General features: G+C 37.2%; 1 protein-coding gene across 1 annotated transcript in view; it reads left to right on the top strand.

Annotated features, from left to right (window-relative positions):
* Positions 1-1,689: 1,689 nt before the first annotated feature.
* The window catches only part of LOC131077568 (uncharacterized), a 36,663-nt gene continuing 16,041 nt past the window's right edge, over positions 1,690-22,311 (top strand). The window contains exon 1 of the mRNA XM_058015098.2: positions 1,690-2,301. Within this exon, the coding sequence (XP_057871081.2) occupies positions 1,941-2,301 (361 nt within the window). The 5' untranslated portion in view covers positions 1,690-1,940. The remainder of the gene's footprint in view (positions 2,302-22,311) is intronic.

Consider the following 22,311-nt stretch of genomic DNA (forward strand, 5'->3'; position numbering starts at 1 on the left):
GCCTTTCTTCCATTGGGATGTTCTTCAGTGGATGCTTTTCTTGGATGCTTTACGTGGATGTGGATCTCTTATCTCTTCAGCTCGTGGATGGATATTTGTAGAAGCTTATTGATCATGATTCATTAGACATGTAGATGTAATTATATTTGAGAGACATGCTCATTGTTGTAAAATACATTGTACTCATTTATCTAGTAGATGTATTAGGCAAAATGATCTATCATGTATATCTTGGGAATGATTCATTAACTGGAAATATTGACATTGAAATATGGATGTGTACCTTGTATTTAGATGATGTAATTAGTTCATATTGCTATGGTTAATAATGTGGTAATTGGTATTGAAATGTTTATTTGAAGTTAAAGGAAATTATTGGTTGGGTTTAGGAACACGTGACATTGATGCTTTAAAATGAACTTAATGGGATGGTTAGAATATTCATTGATGGATGTAATTAATCTATGTTAAGTAATGGATCTTATGTGTATGCATGCAGAGATAGATGGATAGCATGTTTAGGTTGCACTTGGTTAATGGAAATTTATATGATATCATGTTAGGAATGGATGCTAATGGTTAGGAATTGTTAAGAGTGTAGTTAAAGTAGTGGGGTTGAGATACCCTAGGGAAGGTAGATGTTATAATGTGTTTTATTTCCGCTTGTGTATCATGATTTGTGTATTCTGTCTATGATGTGTAATTGCATGTTGTGTTAATGAATGTTGAATGTATATGAGTAGTTGATTATATATGCTGCATTAGCTTATGTGATGTTTAAAAAAAATTAAAAATGTTATCTCTATTTTGCATGTTAGTTAGTGTATTTCTCTTGGGTATTTTATCTTTTTCTCTATTGGTGCAGATTGGGAATAGCTAGTGCAAAAATGAAATTATAATTTATCTTTTATATAAATTACATTTAATGCATTTTTTTTTTGTATTGAAAGAATGCAAAAAGGTTACTTAAGAAAGAGAATCATAGGATAAGAGAACTACATGAATGACATAAACACCATTCTCCACATCATAAGAAAATTACTTTTTTTTTTTTACTTTAATAACATTATATTGTCTCATTTATGATGTCATTCAAATCTATACAATTAAACATACAATCTTTTAAAAAATTGTTAGACACTCTGTAATACAAAATTACCTGCCTATTTTATGTGTTGTCTATCTAGCAATGCTTTTCCTTGAATTAAATTTTATCTCTATTAATGAATTGAGTAACATGAGCATATTATATACATCATAATAAATTGCATTGTTGACTTTAAAATGAGTTTGTCTCCTTGAATAACATTTCTAATAACAAGTGAAATCTAAACATTGAATATCAACAAATAAAATTTAATATTATAGTAGATAATGACTATATTTCCTATTACTTTCAAGAAGTTGAAACATTAAATCTATTTTGATAGGATTTTTTAATATTTTCCCTTCAAACTTTGCTACTAAAATTTATAAGTCTTAGATGTTAGAGTTGGTCAACTTAGAATCTATGCTCATAAATATCAGAATATACTTTGAAAAGATGAATGAATGAATGAAGATAAGGTACATAAGACCAAATAGCCAATGAAACCCATTATAATAACCAACAAAGAAAACATACAAAACCCAAAAACATTATGACTGCTACATCTTGAATCTTCTAATAAAACCAATATGATACAATGCATCTCACTCCCAATTTTCTCACATAAAAAATGATATCTTGGAAATAAAAAGAGAGAAAATCCCTGTAATAACTTTTTTAAAAAATTCGTTCCTCAGATTCGGGAGAATTTGTCTGGTAGTTGGAGGGAAATTGAAGTGTAGGTTTGCAAGCAAAGAAAAATCAATTCTCCTCTTCCTGCATTTAAAAGATTGGCAGAGAAAGCCAGGGAAACATTATCAGAGAATCCCCTGTGGTTATATGTTGGTTATAAATGATGGGGCAGAGGGGGGCTATATTCGGGGATGCCCTTCGCCAAGCATTTATGCCCAAAGACCAATACGAAGCCCTGCGAGAAGAAGACAAGGCATGGGCTCGCCTCCAGCGCCCGCTTATCATGGTCCTTCTCACCCTTATAGGGGCCGCTGTTGTTATTTCAGTGGCGCTCACATTGAGCGTTGTTTTTCCTCCAAAAGGAGAACACGCCTTCTGCCAGAGAACTCGTATTCAACCGCTACATATGAACGGGAGGGCTTATAATTTCACTGATGAGGAGGCCGCTCAGTATTTTTGGATGGCGGTGTTTCTTCCCACTGCGATTTTATTTGGGGTTTCGCTGGTTTATCTCTTAGCAGGTTGGTCATATGCCCTAGCGCCTTATATGTGATTTTTAATTGTAATCTTTTATTTGGTCTTTTCTTTGAAAACTCACGGGCGTGCTTTTCTATCTCGTGCCGAATTCGAAACACCAGAATGAATAATGACGGAATTGACCTTTTAAAATTATCTTAATCTGAGTGAGTCTGATGGTGAGGGCATGCTTATTCTATGAGGGAAACCTTAGCTTCAATAGGTTCCCTTGTAAAGGTATGTCCATTCCATGCAAGAAAGTTTAGTCTTATGGGGTCTGAATGATGAAGGCATTTGCACTCGATGAAGGAAATTGTAGTTGAATGGGTGTGATGGTCAATGCATGCTCATTTCATAGAGGAAAATTTACCCCGAGTTCCATTGAGGAAAAATTAGCCTTAGTGGGTTGATGGTGAAGGCATATGCATTCCTTTAGAGAAAAAAATAGCTTTAGTGGTCTGTAATAGTGAAGGCATTTGTTTTCTTTTAGAGGAAAAAAATAGCGTTAGTGGGGTCTGTAATGGTGAAGGTGTGTATTCCATGGAGGAAAATCTAGTCGAAGTAGTTATTTACATGAGAAAAAAATAGTTCGAATCGTTCTGATGATGAATGAGTGTGTATTCTGTAGAGGAAAACTCAGCCGAGGTCTGATGGTAAAGGTGTGTCTTTTCCATTGAGGAGAGCCATGTTAGATTCTATATTGCTGTTTCAGGATTTAGATTTAGCAGTTTGCCAAAAAAAAATTCCTTCCCCCGGTTCTGTACCATAATATGAATGTGTGTACAAATACCTACATATATTCGTGTACAAATACCCACATACATGTATACACAAACACAGAAACATACATTTATACAAATATACACATACATGTATACACAAACACACAAACATATATGAATATGTATACACACATGCATGTATGCAATTGTATATGTAATGTCCTTATCCTCAAAAAATCAGAAATATAATTCAGATCTGAAAATTAGATTTAACAATAGTTATGTCATGTAATGAAAACATCCAAACTAGCTAACTAATCTTGTACCAAAATAGACAACCATTCAGTGAACTCTCCAAAAACATTATTGCATTGATTTTCTGACATGGAACATCATATAACATGTTTGAAAATCAGATTTATAACAGAAAACCTGACTATGGCTTTACAGTTCATGGATCGAACTTCTATACTCAAATCACCAAACTATGTCAAAACAATGCTACATGATCTACTCCAAACTTCTCTAACTTAAATAGTTTGTCCCTCAAATGAAGATAATAATACTTAGGACTGATTACAGACTCATTAACAGAGGCATACTGCCGTAACACATTCATAAGCCTCAGACAACAGAAAAATCACAAAACTATGCTTGAAAAGTACTCCAAACAGCACTCAAAGTAAACTTGGAAACTGGAAAGAAGCAACCAACAATCCACCAAATTTCCTTCAGCCCAAATGCAATCTCTGAGTTGTTAAATTTTGTGACCCAGATTAGTAATCAGATTATCAGTATTTAATTATTTGCTAATATTAAGTAAAGTAATGACAGAATGAAAGTAAGTGCATAGAAGACAAACACAAATACCCTGGGAAAATCTCCAAGGAGGAAAAACCCAGCACTAAAGACCCACAGGTCAGATTATGTATTCAATCTGAATTGTACCAATACAATACTTAGCTGAACTCTTCAGCCTCTTATCAGATCTGCATGTTTAATGGTCAGATCTGCCCTTCTAATTATTCCAAGTCTGCATCAAATCTGCTCTCAAACAGAATTCTGGAACAATCAATGCCTTTGACCTTCTTGGATGAGTTAGCTCAGTTTTACTTCTTAATTTCGCATGCTTAGTTGCAGAGGTATTTCGCTTTGCAAGAGGGAAAATAAGAATGTGTTTATGTTTGGTAAATGATCATTATTTATATGATCATTTAACCCACATACCCTTTAAGTCGGCCTCCATTTACATATTCATTTTGGCGCCAATTTAATGTGGCGTGGTGAATGGGGCTGGTCTTTGTTTTAGGGCCACGTTAACCCTTTTTGGGGCCGGTCGTCCACGTTATGCTTAAGGGAAGGGGTTCGGATGTTGCCTTAGGGCAATCCGAACCCTCTTTCCTAGTTACAAACAACACTCCCTCTTAACTAGGGAAGAGGAGAATACATAATCTGAACCTTTAGAGTTCCATCTAGCACACAAGCATAGAATGGATTCTTCCACCTAGCACACGAGCATAGGATGGTTCTAGCACACAAGCATAGAAGGTGTAATACAAAAGTGGGTCTTTACATAATTACAATTTTCCATCTAGCACACAAGCATAGATTGGACATAATTCATTCTTGCACACAAGCAAAGAATGATTCATCCTACTGCAGATAGAGTCACTGAGATTGAAGCTCCCTTCTCAATTAGGGTTCTATTTTCCACAACACCAAGTCTATCTCTGAAGTATTCGAACTTCACCTTGGATAACGGTTTGGTAAGGATGTCCACAATCTGTTCATCTGTGCTAATGTACTTTAGATGAATGGCGCCTCTTTGCACCATGTCCCGAATGAAATGATAGTGTGTTTCCACATGTTTGGATCGATCATGAAATACGAGATTTATTGACATCTTTATACAGCTTTGATTATCACAATGAATGGTGGTAGGACCACTAGCTTGACCAAATAATCCAACAAGGAGCTTGCGAAGCCACATTGCTTCTCTGGATGCAACAGATGCGGCAATGTACTCAGCTTCTGCAATGCTTAATGCTACCGAAGATTGCTTTCTACATGCCCAAGAGATCACTGCAGAGCCTAAGTTGAAGCAGATCCCTGAAGTACTTTTCCTGTCCTTGACACTTCCTGCCCAATTGGAATCTGAGTAGCCTTCCAAGAGGATTGAGGTATTAAGTGAATACTTCAGCCCATAACCAATCGTGCCACGTAGGTATCTTAGGATGTGCTTAGCAGCAACTAGGTGAACAAGTTTAGGTAAGCTCATGAACTGGCTGAGAGCATTCACAGCATAACATATATCAAGCCTAGTATTGACTAGGTACATCAGGGAACCAATCAACTGCCTATACTCAGATGGATCTGCAAAATCTGAGTTAGCTGCAGAAACACTTAACTTCTTTAAGTTAGATTCCATAGGAGTATGCATAGGTTTACAATCTATCATTCTAAATCTTTTCAAAATATCAATAGTATATTTTCCTTGACTTAGAAAAATTTCATTGGATCTTTGCCATACTTCTAACCCTAGGAAGTAGTGCATTAGACCTAAATCCTTCATTTCAAATTCTGAGGCTAATTCCTTCTTACATCTTATGATTAATTTACTTTCACCAGTGATAAATAAATCATCCACATACAAAACTAAAATAAGCATCTCATCATTATAAACTCTCAAGTAAATGTTAGCATCAACATCATTCTTGCAAAATCCTAAGCTTAGTAAGTACTTATCAATTCTTTCATACCAAGCACGAGGAGCCTGTTTGAGCCCATATAAGGCTTTCTTCAACCTGCAAACATGAGAATCTCTTTTATGGATTACATAACCTTCTGGTTGCTCAATATAGACTTCCTCCTCAATGACACCATTGAGGAAGGCTGTCTTAACGTCCATTTGATACAACTCCCAACCTTTGGCTGCAGCAATAGCTATTATAGATCTAATAGAGGTATATCTAGCAACAGGGGCAAAAGTTTCTTCATAATCTATTCCTTCTTTTTGAGAGAAATCATGAGCTACAAACCTAGCTTTATATTTTTCGATACTACCATTAGCATTATGCTTAATTTTAAACAACCATTTAGAGGAAACAAGAAACTTACCTTTGGGTCTGGGTTAATGTCCCAGACATCATTCTTGATGATAGACCCATACTCTTCATCCATGGCTAATTTCCAAGCATAATGGGACATAGCTTCTTCGACATTGTGAGGTTCAGATTCAATGATATTGCACGTTACAGAAATGTAGTTGACGTGATTTTGGAATCTCTTGCTATCTCTAAAGGTTCCTCTGGGAGCAGCAAAACCTTCAGCATCTTGAATCGTGTTTCTAACCCAAAGTGGTCTCTTCTTGCAGACCACAATATCCTGAGGTATATCGGTAGGGAGCATAGGCTCTGATGAGTCATTTTGAACTTCCTGATCTGGAAGGTCAGTAGGCTCCTCCTGTAGCTTAGGGTTAGCATCAACTACTGAATCTTGATTTTCAATTTCCATATCATTATTGTTGGATAATGAACCTTTAGATCTTTTGAAAGCAATATCTTCTTCAAAAGTTACATCTCTACTTACCTCAACATACCTTTGACCTGAAATGTAAATCCTGAAAGCTTTGGAAGATTCGCTGTATCCCACTAAGATGCCTTTATTTCCAGATGGATCCAACTTGGTTCGTTTTTCTTTAGGCACATGAACATACACCGGGCTCCCGAATATCCTTAGATGACTGATGTCAGGTTTGATTCCTGTAAAGGCTTCTTCGGGAGTCACATCCTTTAGGGCACGATGAGGACATCTATTCTGAATATACATTGCTGTTTTGGATGCTTCCGCCCATAGAAAAGGTTGTAGGTCTTGATCATGGATCATGGCTCTTGCAGCTTCAACAATGGTCCCGTTCTTTCTTTCAACAACTCCATTTTGCTGAGGATTGTAGGGAACACAAAACTCCCTCTTAATTCTTGCTTTAATACAAAAGTCATAAAAACTACTTGAGGTGTATTCACCTCCATTGTCAGACCTCAGACATTTGATTCGGTTTCCAGTAGTATTTTCAACTAAGGCTTTGAATTCTTTAAATCTGTTTAGGACTTCTTCAGACTCTTTAGATTTAAGAAAATAGATCCATGTTTTTCTAGAGAAATCATCTATGAAGATAACATAATATAGGAAACCGCTAGGAGATGCTACAGACATAGGACCACATAAATCTGAACGAATAAGTTCTAACCTTTCTTTAGCCCTACTATCGCTTTTATGAAAAGGATTCTTCACATTCTTGCCCATTGCACAACCTTTACAAGCATCATCATGAGATAAACTGAGTTTAGGCATATCTTTAACCATTTTACCGAGAGTGGGAAGAGCTTGAAAGTGTAGATGTCCCAATCTTCTATGCCATAGCTCGCATGATTCAGGGGTCTCATGAATGAGAGTTTGAATTGGATTAGCTGCAAGCTTATATAAACTATCACATCTATTTCCAATAATACTAGCAGATTTGAAATTAGATTTCTTAGGCCAAGTGAGTACTTTCCCTTCAGAAAATGCTATTTGCAAACCTTTATCTTCTAAGGCAGAAATGGAAATAAGATTTCTTTTAATACCAGGTACAAAGAGAATATCACAGAGTTGTAAGGAAATACCAGAATCTAGTTTTAAAGAGGTAGTACCAGAACCTTTTACCGAGTATCGAGCATCATCACCGATTACTACATGAAGGTTGGTGTCCTTTTCAATCAGATCTGAGAGATGCTCACGAAAACCTGAGATGTGTCTGGAGGCACCACTGTCAAGTATCCACGTATTGTTGTCCGTAGGAACATTGTTGGATAGAGCAGAGATAAGAAGATAATCTTCACTTTGTTCGGCAACTTCATTTAAGTTGACTTCCCTTTCCTTTGGATCATTCTGACAATCTCTGGCATAGTGACCATACTTATCACATATGAAGCAACGAATGTGAGAGGAATCTCTTGACTTCTTCCTTGGATCATAGGAGGAGGATCTAAAATCTTTGCTTCTCTTTTCTTTCTTCCAATGTCCACCTTTCCTATATTTAGCTAAGAGAACATGATTATCTTTGTGAGAGTTTTTGAGTTTTCCTCTTACCTCAATTCGAGATTCCTCTTCGATGCAATCAGATTGAAGATGCTCAAAGTTGGGACGATCAGCTCTTCCACCAATACTACGAATGAATGGTTCCCATTCATCAGGTAGACCATTTAATGCAATCATAACAAGATCTTTGTCCGAGATTTGGCAATCAAGAGTGCTTAGCTTGTCCTTTAGTTCATTGATCTTCATGAAGTAGGCTATGATTGAGTCTTCTTCTTTCATTTTTATGTGAAGAAGTTGCTGTCTTAGTGCAAGTGCCCTGCTGAGGTTGTTGACTTCATACATCCCTTCCAAGTGTTTGATCATTTCCCTGGCAGACACAAACTTTGATATGACAGTGACAAGATGATTCTTGACGGATTCAATTATGATCCTCCTAGCCTTGAGGGAATCTTTCTTGACTGTTTCAGTTCTTCAGCATCTTTTGGAGGAGACAACCCTTCTTCTTCTACAAATTTCAGCAGATCATTCTCTTCAAGGATCAATAGAATACGGACCTTCCAAGCAGCAAAATCAATGGCTTCCTCAAGTCTATCTTCAGCCTTCAAACTTGACATTTTAATCTGAAAACAAACAGCAGCTATATGCAACAAATGATTTACTAAAATCAGATGTTAGTAACACCTTAGCTCTGATACCATGTTAAATTTTGTGACCCAGATTAGTGATCAGATTATCAGTATTTAATTATTTGCTAATATTAAGTAAAGTAATGACAGAATGAAAGTAAGTGCATAGGAGACAAACACAAATACCCTGGGAAAACCTCCAAGGAGGAAAAACCCAGCACTAAAGACCCACAGGTTAGATTATGTATTCAATCTGAATTGTACCGATACAATACTTAGCTGAACTCTTCAGCCTCTTATCAGATCTGCATGTTTAATGGTCAGATCTGCCCTTCTAATTATTCTAAGTCTGCATCAAATCTGCTCTCTAACAGAATTCTGGAACAACCAATGCCTTTGACCTTCTTGGATGAGTTCGCTCAGTTTTACTTCTTAATTTTGCATGCTTAGTTGCAGAGGTATTTCGCTTTGCAAGAGGGAAAATAAGAATGTGTTTGTGTTTGGTAAATGATCATTATTTATATGATCATTTAACCCACATACCCTTTAAGTCGGCCTCCATTTACATATTCATTTTGGCGCCAATTTAATGTGGCGTGGTGAATGGGGCTGGTCTTTGTTTTAGGGCCACGTTAACCCTTTTTGGGGCCAGTCCTCCACGTTATGCTTAAGGGAAGGGGTTCGGATGTTGCCTTAGGGCAATCCGAACCCTCTTTCCTAGTTGCAAACAACATGAGTGAGAATGCCCTCTCTGAACAACGGTTTCTGTCCTTTGCTCATACAATTCTCATGGGTTTCCGTCCACAAGCTCTCTCCTTCAAGTGGGTTTCGTCCACTGAAGAAGCTTCCTGCAAATCTGCAAATGTAGAGAAGAAAAAAGATAATCAACCCCCTCAAAAGTACAAAATCCCAATATTTGTATTCATCATGTATGCAAGATATGGGCCCCAAATTCAAACTGCTTCCTTTGGAATTCCGACTAATTTAATTGTGTCTCTTGCCAAAAGTTGTCATTGAGTTTTCCAAGATTCTCCTCTACTTGTAACAACAGAAACTTTCTAAAATTAATCCTGCAGCAACTTTTCCAAAATGGCACAAATTCCAAGATTCTCCTCTACTTGTAACAACAGAAACTTTCTAAAATTAATCCTGCAGCAACTTTTCCAAAATGGCACAAATTCAAATTCAAACTCCCTCCTTTTGAATTATTGACAGTTGCCAAAAGTTGTCATTGAGTTATCACAGATTCTCATCCACTTGTAACGGTGGAAACTTTATAAAATTCATCCTGCATCAACTTTCCCAAAATGACACAAATTCCAACACCTCACTAAGTGTTTTTAAAATTTAATTTAATATTTAAATGTGCTTTTGATATTGAGAATATTTGGACATTTCTAAATATTAAATTAATTATTTCCCCTAAGTTTATCTAATTAACTTATGGAAGAACAAATGAGTTTATAAATGCCAAAATTAGGTTTTAAATATGTTAAAATAGAACCAGAAAGCTACAAACTCAGATAACAGAAACTAAGAAAACTTAAGAGAACAAGATACGCAACATATTATCCTGGGAAAACCCTCCACTTGAGGGTGAAAAACCCAGCCCGCAAAAATAATTCCTTTATTGAAAACTTTAGATGATCAATACAAATATTGAAAGCTTCAATTGACTATCACAAGTCTGAATCGCTTTCTTATCAGATACAACTCCTTGACAGAATAATAACTATAGATATACTCCTCTTCTCAAAACATAATGATTACACATATCAATTGTTCTTAATAAAACAATGAATACTGAAATACTCAGAATTTGGATATAAAAATAATACTGAAAAGCATCACGATGACAATGAAATGAAGCACACAAACGACTATCTATCTAACTCTGGCAACCTGCCCAATACAAAACAAATATCGCAGTAGTAGAATCTGAGAGTGCATCAATAAGAATAAATAATAATTCTGAAGCGAACATCATATCTTTTGGAACGACAAAACGTATAGCTGTCGCGGGAAGACAAAAGACATCTGCGCCAAAAGAAAACGGTAACACATCCGTCATAACTCATGAAGAAGGTAGACGAAGAGACAAGATACTGAAAAGTATCACGATGACAATGAGATGAAGCACACAAACGACTATCTATCTAACCTGGCAACCTGCCCAATACAAAACAAATATTGCAGTAGTAGAATCTGGGAGTGCATCAATAAGAATAAATAATAATTCTGAAGCAAACATCGTATCTTTTGGAACGACAAAACGTATAGCTGTCGCGGGAAGACAAAAGACATCTGCGCCAAAAGAAATTGGTAAAACATCCATCATAACTCATGAAGAAGGTAGACGAAGAGACAAGTACGAATGGAAGAAGACAGGTCATACACCGACAGCGATCCAGATAGAAAACAATGAACTTCACCGACAACAAGAGGAAGGAAGACGAAAGAACAAGCCACGCTTACCATGCTGGAAGGATGGTTACGAAGGAGCTAGCCATGCTGAATAAAAACGGATATGAAATAAATTACCAACGCAAGAGGAAGGCTCTCTCGCAGCTATATAACTTCAACAAAATAAAAGGGGATATGACAGTATATATACATACACATATATACATAGATGCATGTAAATATATATACTTTACATATAAAATTAAAAAAACTTAATCCATAATTAAGAATACAGCTGATAATCGGATGATGCAATGCCACTTTAAATCATAAATTTTAAAGATACATCAAATGCTTTTTATCAAGTTTTCTCAGGGTGTCCCCAGAGGTTTTCTGTCCTTTCCGAGAGGGAGACATTTTTGTGATGGTAACAAAATATCCCCCACACTTTCTTTTTTAACTTTTTGGGGAGACACCGCTTTCCACACGGGTAAAGTCTCCTGAGAATGTTCATTAGAGGAAACTTTGAGGTATCTTCAATGTTATGCAGCCTTACTGTCTACTGCCAAGGCCAATGTGGAAGAGTTTTTCTGCATGTCCTAACATTGAAGACATTCTCATCATTAACAAACAGGGCTGGTTTTCTGGTGAGGTCTTCATTGTATATATGCAAGTTGCAACTATGCAAGTAGAAATTGCCTTACAAAGAAAATGCCAAAACATGGTGTGAAGATATGTAGAAACATTCCAAAGCAAGACGTGAGATTATTACCAGGCCGTTGTGGACAAGGTCAACCATGAGATTAATGACCATGATCAGAGACATAACGATTCTATTGAGGAGGAAACTCTGATCATAATGGCATTTTAAAGCTTAGGGGGCCGTCCCCAGAAACCCACATGGATGTCTCTCCATCCTGAAAATTCAAAGAAACATTGTCTATATCATAGTAGCATTACTCGGAAGTTGGATTGATTCTGTTAACCAAAAGCGTAAATGAAATTTAATTGCATGAGATCTATGTGGAAAACACTAGGAAAAAGGCACTGCTTTTCCATCTGGTGTAGCTCAAAACAATCTTTAATTTTTGCTTTTTAAAACTAGAGGGACATTTAGGAGGTGGCAGCTCCCAATGGGGTTGAGGGGCAGGCTTTGAGCCTCTAAAGTTCTAAATATATTGGCAGTTTGCTTTCTGTCATTTACCTTTACCTTGGCCATAAGGGTGTTTTATACACCCAATTAGTTTGTCTTAAGGTGGACCTTTTTTTTTTGATACTGATGTGAAATACCAATAGATTGAGTTCATCTTCCTAGAAAACGACAAATACCAACAACCATAAAAGACCAGGAAACAAACAATTTCTACAGCTCGCAAAAGCCAGATTGTATCAGAGAACGTCTACAGAATGATATAAAAAATATAAAAAAACGTGTGTATCTATTATAGCTGTACAATTTAACTCAAGCATCATGAAGAAGACACAACTTATTTGAACTGCTGCACTGGCCTGATTTCTGAACCTTTGCATGCAAATGGTGAATTGTAGGTTGCACTTGTTAGATTATACTTTTACATGCTTCTCCATGAACTCATCCAGCCATCTTAGGCAGACTCCATGGTAGCTTGAGGAAGGAAGAGGAATGTGAGAGTCTGAATCAATTGAAGAGCCCATCTTTTTACAATTTTTACCAACAATTTGATCATAGACATTTTGCATCACCTCTTGCCTATTGGCAAATCTGTTGGCATATCCTTGGGATCATCAATAACTGTTTCAGTGAATGAGCAAGAATAGAAGCATCTATATACAGATCATGATTTCTAATACCGACAACTTTTTAAGCGCATCTAGGAGGAGAGTGTGGCAGTGGAGGGCCTTTAAGCCACCTTAAATTATACCAAATTTCACTATAAAATTCAACTTGACAGTGTGTTGTGACGTTTTCACACATCGCCCCATTGCAAATGGGGACCCATGTTTTTTGCTCGTTTTCGCTTTGCTTTTTAGGGTTTTGGTTTGAATCCAGTCGGTTTTGGGAGCTTTTTTTTGAATTTCCTTTTCTAGAATGCAAATTTTGAATGAAATGAATTCGCCAGAATGGTCTAATTTTCAATTGGAATGTTGATGCAGAGCTTAAATTTGTCTAAGTGTTGAAGATGAAATGTGAATTTTTGTCCAATTGAATATTTTTGACCAAATTTTGACATTTTTGATTTTTGATCCTGGGCATTTCAAATGATTTGTTTTCGCCTTGTGAAGTGTTAAAATGTGTAAAATCATGTTATTTTGGCCTGTAGGAGCAAAATCGCTCCTGTCCCTCAGTGAAGGACGGGAGCTCGTTTTCAAATATCTTACTATTCCTGCAGGGTCAAGATGAATTACGAATTGGAAGTGATGGAGAAAGGCGAGATCTTTCCATTGAATATAAATTGAAGATTTTCATGAGCACAGAAATGCCTCCAGGGGAAAAATCGCTCCTGTCCCTCAGTGAAGGACCGGAGCTACAAATCCAATTTTGCTTTGTCCTTGCAGGATTTTAACGTCTTGACGATGTGAAAAGGTCCAAAGAGGTGCATTTTATCAAATGAATATAACTTGAAGCGCTGTCGGGGAGATCAACAGGATAGCAAGTCCGGCTTGAGTGAGGTCCTGATCCTGAAATTTGGCTAAGTCTGGAATGTCCTGACCCTGAAATTTGACTAAGTCTGGAAACTGAAAAAACCTCCAAAAACTAGATTTTGCAATATAACTCCTGGAGGTCTGAAACCACTCTCAAACATCCTGAAAGTATATATGGAATATAATCACTTATACTTAAATGTTATATTCCATTAAAATTGTCCTGATCGAGAGTGCGAAAAGTCAAATTTCGCTCGTGTCCTTCTCCAAAGGTCCAGAGCGAAAAGCGCTCCTGTCCCTCTCCAAGGGACCAAGGCGAATCGCTCGTGTCCCTCACCAAGGGTCCAGAGCGAAAATGCTTAGTTGAGCCATTCCTGACCTTGTTTGGACGAATCGAGACATCAAAGGCATGGTGAAGGACGAAATGAGCATGATAGAACATCCAGACTTGATCAAAAACAAGGAAATGATGAAGTTTTTGCCTAGAGGGTCAATTTCGCTCCTGTCCCTCACTGAAGGACCAGAGCGAAGTTCTTCATAAGGTACGTCCTGAACAAAGACCAAGCAAATTTTATGTTCGAAGGCAAGAAAGGAGGTCAATCGAACCCGTTGAAGACAAATTGAAGATTATCAAACGTCAACAAAGGACCAAAATGCTTAAGTTCGCTCCTGTCCCTCAGGAAGGGACCAGAGCGATTTTTGTTGTAGATGATTTTCTCGCCAAATTTCAACCGATCTCAAGGCATGAATGAATGGAAGGACGCATTACGAACTCGTTGAATATAAATCTGGAAGCTAGCAAAGTGAAGTGAAGCATACAAAGCCAAGATCGCTCCTGTCCCTCTCCAAGGGACCAGGGCGATATGATAAGTATGATGCCGTTCCTTTAAGTTCAAGACACTCCAAGTTCGAATACAAGGTGGTGAAGACATTTTAAGGCGTCCTAATCAAGCGCAAAGTATCAAAGGTTGCTAACATTGCAGAATTTACACCAAGATTCCCAGTTCGCTCCTGTCCCTCAGGAAGGGACCAGAGCGAAATTTCCATAAAGACCAAGATTTTGAAAGTTTAACAAGTATCAAGCCACCAAGAGGAATCAAGGGACGTCATTTCACGCATTGAAGGTAATGGCAAGTTGAAGAACGCAAGGACAAGCTTAAAAACTTGAAGTTCGCTCCTGTCCCTCAGGAAGGGACCAGAGCGATATTGATTATATTGGCCAAGTCTCTCAAAATTTACGTCAAGCCAAGGTTTTGCAAGATGGTAAAAGGTCTAAGGCGTCTTTTGAAGGTGATATACCAAAGTGTTGAACGTTAAAATGCTACCAATTTGCACAAAGAGCCTATATCGCTCTTGTCCTTTGGACAAGGACCAAAGCGATTTTTACTAAAACACTCATGTTCCGTCAAAACCAAGACAAGGCAAAGATAGGCATGGTCAAGGACGTCCTTTGGAAGACAATGAATGAAGAACAAAGATCAAAAGTTTGCAAATTTGAGCCAGGACACTAGGATCGCTCCTGTCCCTCAGGAAGGGACCAGGGCGATATTACATCCAAAGGCACTCATTCACACATGCAAGTCAATCTAACTCAAAGGACCCAGCTAAAATGGCGATTTGGACGTAAGGATGAAGACCTTGGACGTAAAATATGCAAGGATCATGACCAAGGTAATGGATCGCTCCTGTCCCTCAGTCAGGGACCAGGGCGATGAGGTACGTATCCTTCATCTTCAAAATTTGGCGCTCAAACACATTTTTTGAATTTATTTAAATGCTAGAAAAAAATTGATATTTAATTAAAAGCATTTAAATAGCGCATGGTATGTATTTATTAATTATTTTTGCCTTTGTAAAAATCGAAATTTATTAATTAAAAATAAAGGCATTTAATAATTAATTATTAATTTAATAAAAATCAAAAGGGAGCGCTTGGGTTTATTTTGTCAAGGTCGGCCTTTATTATTTATTTAAAAATCGTTTTAATTGCTATATTTTGCAAAAAGTCGGCCTAAGGTGGTAATTGTGAGATGAGCGCTATAAAGGGAGGTGAGAATCATTATTTTCACATTATCATTTTTCATGCGATCTCAAAGGGAGAAGTGCGAAATTATCTTCAAGGTGCGGGTCTTGTCAAGGAAGGCGCAAACATCATCAAGGGAGTGCGAGTGTGTTTGAAGGAGCGAATTTCATTTCAAAATAAAAGAAGGCACTAATTTTATCCAAGGCGAAACATCTATCCAAAGGTGGTGCGAACTTGATCTCACTTGAGCGAACTTGCCAAGGACATATCAAAGGTGGCGAAGTTGTCATTTTGAAGAAGAATCACGTTGATGACCATCTTACGTCAATTTTGCCTAGGCAATTTTATTCATTTTGCATTTTAGAGTTAAGCTCTTAAGAGAGGTATGGCGATATGAATTTATTGTTTTGATTTTGGACGTTGATCGTCATAGCTTAAATTTTGAATTTTGAAATTTTGAATTTCAATAAGCTCAGTTGTTTTTAGGAAATGGTTAACAAAGGACTTATCATTAAGTTTCCTAAAATTTGCTCTCTAATTTATGTTATGTATTGCAAAATCATGGTACTAATTTTGAAATGTTGTGTAGGCATCAAATGGAGGTCTCACCAAGGAAAATCAAGCCGGATCCAGGACGGTCTTCGCCAGGACGGTCTTCGCCGGGACGGTCTTAGCCAGGACATGGGCGACCTCTTTCAATCCAGCGTTCCAAGGCGAGGTACATCATCTTCCTGCACATCAAGGACACAAGGAGTTAGAACAAGGGCTCGTTGAAGAAGCAAATAATTCCAGATGAATTAATTAAAGCAAGCTTCTCAACAACATCAAGTTGAATATTTACCAAAGTTACAAGTGTCAGATGAGGTGGCATCCTAGTCATCACGTCTCCAATCAGTGAGGTCCATCTCAGCATGTCCAGATTCAATGTACTTAACTCATGGAAGGTGGCACAAACTCCGATGTACCTACCCCGGCTATCCATTGGTCGATTTTTCTAAAAGGGACATGTGTCCAAGCAATACAATTTTATCATTGGTCAAACATTAAATGTTATGTAATGGTTGTAACAAACCCTAATTAGGGTTTTTCATTGTTGAATCTTGGCCATTGATCTTGAATTGATCTAAGCCATCAGATTGTATTGTGGGCACTATATAAGCCCAAACATTTCATTTGTAAAAGAGAATTAGCAATAGCTAGAGAGATAATTAGAGAGATAGTTAGAATATAGTTGATAGAATAGTAGATAGAGAGTAGAATAGGAGGACAAGGCAAGAAATTGTTGCCATTGATTGTAAACAAACTCCATTTTCATTGAAGTAATGGTGAAATATGTTGTTTTCTTGCAATTTGCATGGTTTCTTGTTGAAGTCTTCAATCTTAGATGGTAGATGATTAGATAAATGGAGGAAATGTGATTAATTGATGATGGAATTCGTATATCCATACTACTAGCAGTTTGTTGATTGCAGACTTGCCTTGTGTAGTCAACTGGAATCGTTCAGCTCAAGCTCAATTTCAATTTGTCGCTTCTTCATTGATATGCATCAACTTGGATGGTATCTATCCCTGCGGTGATGATTTGAATATCATAAAGCTTCCCTAGAAGATCGCACTAGCCTTGTGTAGATGTTCCATTGATGTCAAAACAAGACCTAGTTAGAGTTTCATCAAAAATCAATCATTGCTCCTACATTCTTAGTATTAGGATTAGATCCTCTCTTCGCCCTTATCCTTTTTCCATTTTTTTAATCTAAGTTAGTAAGAGCCTGCGTCCAGCAAAGCAGATCGGAAGTTCAATGTAAGTCCCCTTGTGATTCTAGCAAATCACATCATACCACTGGAGCTTGTCCACACGTAGAGACCCTACATAAAAGAACCTTGGAGTCTACCTAACTGATCCTTTACGCGAATCTTCAGCAGTTAGAGACTATTTTCTCAAGAGAGGATAAGATGCCTTTAGGTATTTTATTCTGTGTATGATGGTGTACAAAATACACGTCAACACAGTGGAAGGAAACACCCTCAAAACTGTAGCAAGAATTGAATGAGTCCTTTGTGAGCCAGGCATTTTAAAAAATCAGCCTCAGATCACTCCAAGTGATATTTTTACATTATGCAAAATCTCAGTAAAAGGTTCATCCTCTTATAGAGGATCCTCTAGCATTAATCAGAGCCTTATTGTTATGGGCAAGCGTCCACCATATGGATCTAAAGGCTTGGTAGTAACGTAGTAGAACTAAGAAAAAACATCATGCTTAATCATGAGGTGTTTTAACTAACACACGTCTTCCATATTCTTTTTTGATGATTTGCTAAGCGATACAATTAATATTATAAATTTCTCTGAAAAATTAAATTATCCCTATAAGCAATAGCCTTGAGTAGATTTCCAAGTTTTTTTTGACAAAAACCATAAAAGGCCATTGCTTGGATTAGATTCATAAGATTTTTCTGCAATTGCCCATAAAAATGCCATGACTTGTACCAAATTCACAAGATTCATAACCATAGATGATGCTTCTATTCGTACCTTGCAATTTTACATATATTTACTTTCCAATTTCTCCATACATATCATGAGTGTTGTGAGCTGCTTTGCTTCATTTTGTAGTTAGCAAGGAAACACCTGTATTTGAATAGAAGGACTATTTCCCTGTCTTCATTGTATTAATTTTTGGTGACTATGTTTCTATATATTATAGCTGTACCCTTGTTCATTTTTTTAAGTATCCTAATTTTAATGGCATGCCGATCCTGGTACTGGTATTTGTACCCTCACATTAACCATTTAGTTGCTGCATTTAGAAGATCTGAACTTGGATTGCATCTTTACAAATGTAGTCCATAATTTTACATTATAATCTTATCGCATCATTGTTACTTTTAATGCTGTGTAGGGTTAGAATCGACTGTTTTCTTGATATTTTTAACTTTACATCCAAATGTATTTTATAATTGATACAACATAATGTCACCACATGTACATTGCCTCAATCGAACATGCTAGCTCTTTGAAGAGGGATGGGTGTGACTTGAACCTGCGGCTATCTATTTATTTTTCAAGGATCACAAGTTAAAGAGGGTGCACAAGACATGCCACAAAAGGTGCCAGTTATGTAAGTAGAGAGAAGAGGGATACTTTTACTGTTTACATAGGAATTGTGATTTTTACTAAGGAACAGTTTATATATCTATCGCTTTCCTTTGATCATGTGATTCTTCAATTCAATCTTGACTTTGGAAGGGGACTATGATTGTTACATCTCAAGATTGTAATTAGTCAAAATCTGACTTTCAAAGCACTTGTTGAACCCAAAATACATGTGCAATATTAATTACTCCTCTAGATTTAACTTAAGTGTTGGAGAAGGCAATATTTGCTTGTTTCTTGCTTTGCCAAGTAACTATTGGAAATGTTGTCATTGATTTAAAAAGTGTTGACCAAGATTGTTGAACAAATTGTCCTTAAGTGCCAAACTAGTATGGACATAATATTGTCTTGAATATCAAACGAGTATGGACAAGACTGCCTACAGTTGTGACTACTCTTAAGTATGATAAAATTTGTGATGGAAAAGCATGTGCCATGATATGGGAAGTATCATACATACATAATCATATGAAGATGTGGAAACATTTGCGGCACAGGCCATTACAATAATGTGGTATATGTTGACGTGGCTAAAATCGCGGAACTACGACTTCATCCGGCCAACACAAAATAGAATGATCTCGCTGAGTATCCTATCCTCTCTTGAGATAAGGAAATCCCTAGTGCTGTTTTTAATTGATCAATGGGGACGACCTCAAGATTTCAATTGTCAGGTCCTGACTGCAGGATAACTTAGTGATTGATGTGATTTGCTGGGAGCACAAGGGGACTTATGTTTTGCAACAAGCTGGTCTGCTGCGATTCTCAAACTACGAAATAAAATCAAAAGGGAAGGGTTCAGGAAGCCTAAGGACAAAGATGATAACAACTGATGCAACAGGTAGACAAATTTCAATAAATGAGTTCTTGTTTCGCCAGAGATACCCTCACAACTAGACAAAAACGGTGCAAGCTCCAAGGGATGAAGGATTCTCAGACTGGAGACCCTCGTTTTAGGTACCCAATTCTGGCGCAGCCTAAGACGAACACTTTCAGGTGAACTAAGCACAATTTGGGTTCAGACTAACCATGCATGGTGACCTACAATCAACAGACCCCCAATGATATGAACCAAAAATGCATCAAATACCCCTCCACACATCACCAAAATCCGTGCACTCTAAAATTAACCGGCTGAAAGAAACCATGCAAACAGACTAAAACAAAGACAACAAACACCATATTTCAATGTTCATATATTTGCTTCAGCTGCCATTATAACAATTTCTGCAACATCTCTATGCTATGCTTAAAATCTAACCTATTCTAACTCTAAAATCTAACTAAAAAATTCTAACCAACAAAATTCTAACTAACAAAATTCTAACAAACAAAATTCTAAACCTTTACAATGAGAGGCATCCTGCCTTTTATAGATTTTACAATATGGATCAGAGGCTAGGATGAATTGCATCCAAGGGTCTTGATTTGCCTTCCAGAAGTTGGCAACTTTAACTCATGCCCATTAAATTCTCAGTCATCCATCCAACCACTATCCCAACTACTTGCAACTGTCTAGATTTAATTTGAGTCTATCCGGTAGTTGGACATAACTGACCTGTGTCCCCTTTGTTTTAAAATATCTTGAGTGGGACCCACAGGCAGTTTTACATTTAAACAATTTCAGTTTTCAGAAACTGAACTTCTGGAATTAAATCCAACTGTGTATTTCTTGAGAATGCATGATTGCCGCATTCGGAGTGTTCTTCGGTCTTTGGTCCCAGTGGTGGGCTTCAGCTTCTTGTTCAACGGTACGCTTCCCAATGCTCGGTTCAGATCTCGTGCTCCTGCAGCGCATTCTTGCATCTTCTTCTTCAACTTTTTGCGCCTGGCTTTGTCGTTTCAAGCTTTCACCTGGTTCTTTCCGATGATGCCTTCGACTTGCGAACAATCAATCTCACTTTAATAAATCAATTTGAAAAATTAATTAAATTAATTAAACAAATATTAAATTTTTAACGTCTGGCTCGAGAAGCTCTTTGTGAGATGTATCTTTTAAATGTTTTCGCTTGATAGAGGTGAAATGTGACATTTTATTTTAATTGCTCATTTGCCTCTCTCTTTGGAATTTCGCGCATATTAGGCAATTTGAAACCTCTAAGCAATTTTGAATTTCGGCCTATGAGGAGTTTCGGCTTATTAGATTTTCGGCCAATTTGATTATTCTGTGACTTTCTTTTAAACTCCACAAAATCGCCGAGTTGTCTTCACCACGCCCTTTATAAATTGGAAATTCGGCATGCTTAGTAAAAATGTGCGACTTGGAACCTTTAGCCATTTTTGGCTTTGTAACTTGTTTGGCGCGATTAGCTTTTCTCCTAAGTTTTTCGGCTTACTGGCCAAATTTGCTAACTTCCTCGCGATTTCATTTGCTTTTGGTGTTTTCGGTCTTAAAGCATAAAATGCAAACTTTTATTTTAAAACTTTCACGCAATTTTCGGCCTAAAAGGCCTTTTTGCAAATTAAAACGCTTTTCGCATTTTGGCCTTCTAGGCCGATTTTGTGAAATTGAACCCCTTAGACAAATCAGAAGACTTTACGTGTTTTGGGAAGTTTGAATGATTTATGGCTCTTGGTCAAATGGCACGACTTTGTTTTTCGCTTTGTTATCTTTGTCAAACTTGGGCAAATTGGTAAACCGCGATTTTGGGAGCCTTTTGTGAGATTTCGTCCATTTTTGGCTTAATGACGCGATTTGAATTTGTTGAAGTTTTCGGCCTGGAACTACATTCTGCGCAATTTTATCTTTTGAGCCATTTTTCGGGAATATTGAAAGTATTGCGCGATTTTGACTTGCTAAACTTCGGCTCAAAGATTGTTTGGTCGCCCTTCCTCTCTTTTTGGCTTATTGAGACCCTTTTTTAAGCTTTCGAACTTCACATTTTGGCATATGGGATGACTTGTGCGAACTTGGACATATTAATTTATCAGCGTGATTGGGGATTATGCGAGTTTCATAGACTCTCGGCCTAAAAAGCCATTTTGAGAGTTTTAAATTTTTGGCCCACTTAGGGGTGTTGACATCTTTCGATTTTCGGGCTATGAAGCCACGGGTTTTACCTCCCATTTGCAAATCGGCTTAGAATGCCTAATTTTCAGCTTGCTTCTCCCTTTAACTTGCTTGTGGTTTTCGGGCTATGAAGACTGTTTGTGAATTTCGGCTTTAAAGGAGAAATTCGCGATTTTGACTTGAATAACTCTTCTTTATTCTTGGCTCATGAAGGGGTTTTGAAAGTTTATGTTTTCTCTTTCACTTTTCGGGCCAACTGGTGATTTCGCGATTCGCAGAAAGAGGATAAAATCTGAGTTTCTCACTTCGCGTTGGCACTTTGACTTGAAGATTTCGGGCTCTTAGGTGAATGTGCAAACTTGACGCCTTTGGGAATAAT

This window comes from Cryptomeria japonica, chromosome 6 (assembly GCF_030272615.1).
Source record: "Cryptomeria japonica chromosome 6, Sugi_1.0, whole genome shotgun sequence".
Taxonomy (NCBI): domain Eukaryota; kingdom Viridiplantae; phylum Streptophyta; class Pinopsida; order Cupressales; family Cupressaceae; genus Cryptomeria; species Cryptomeria japonica.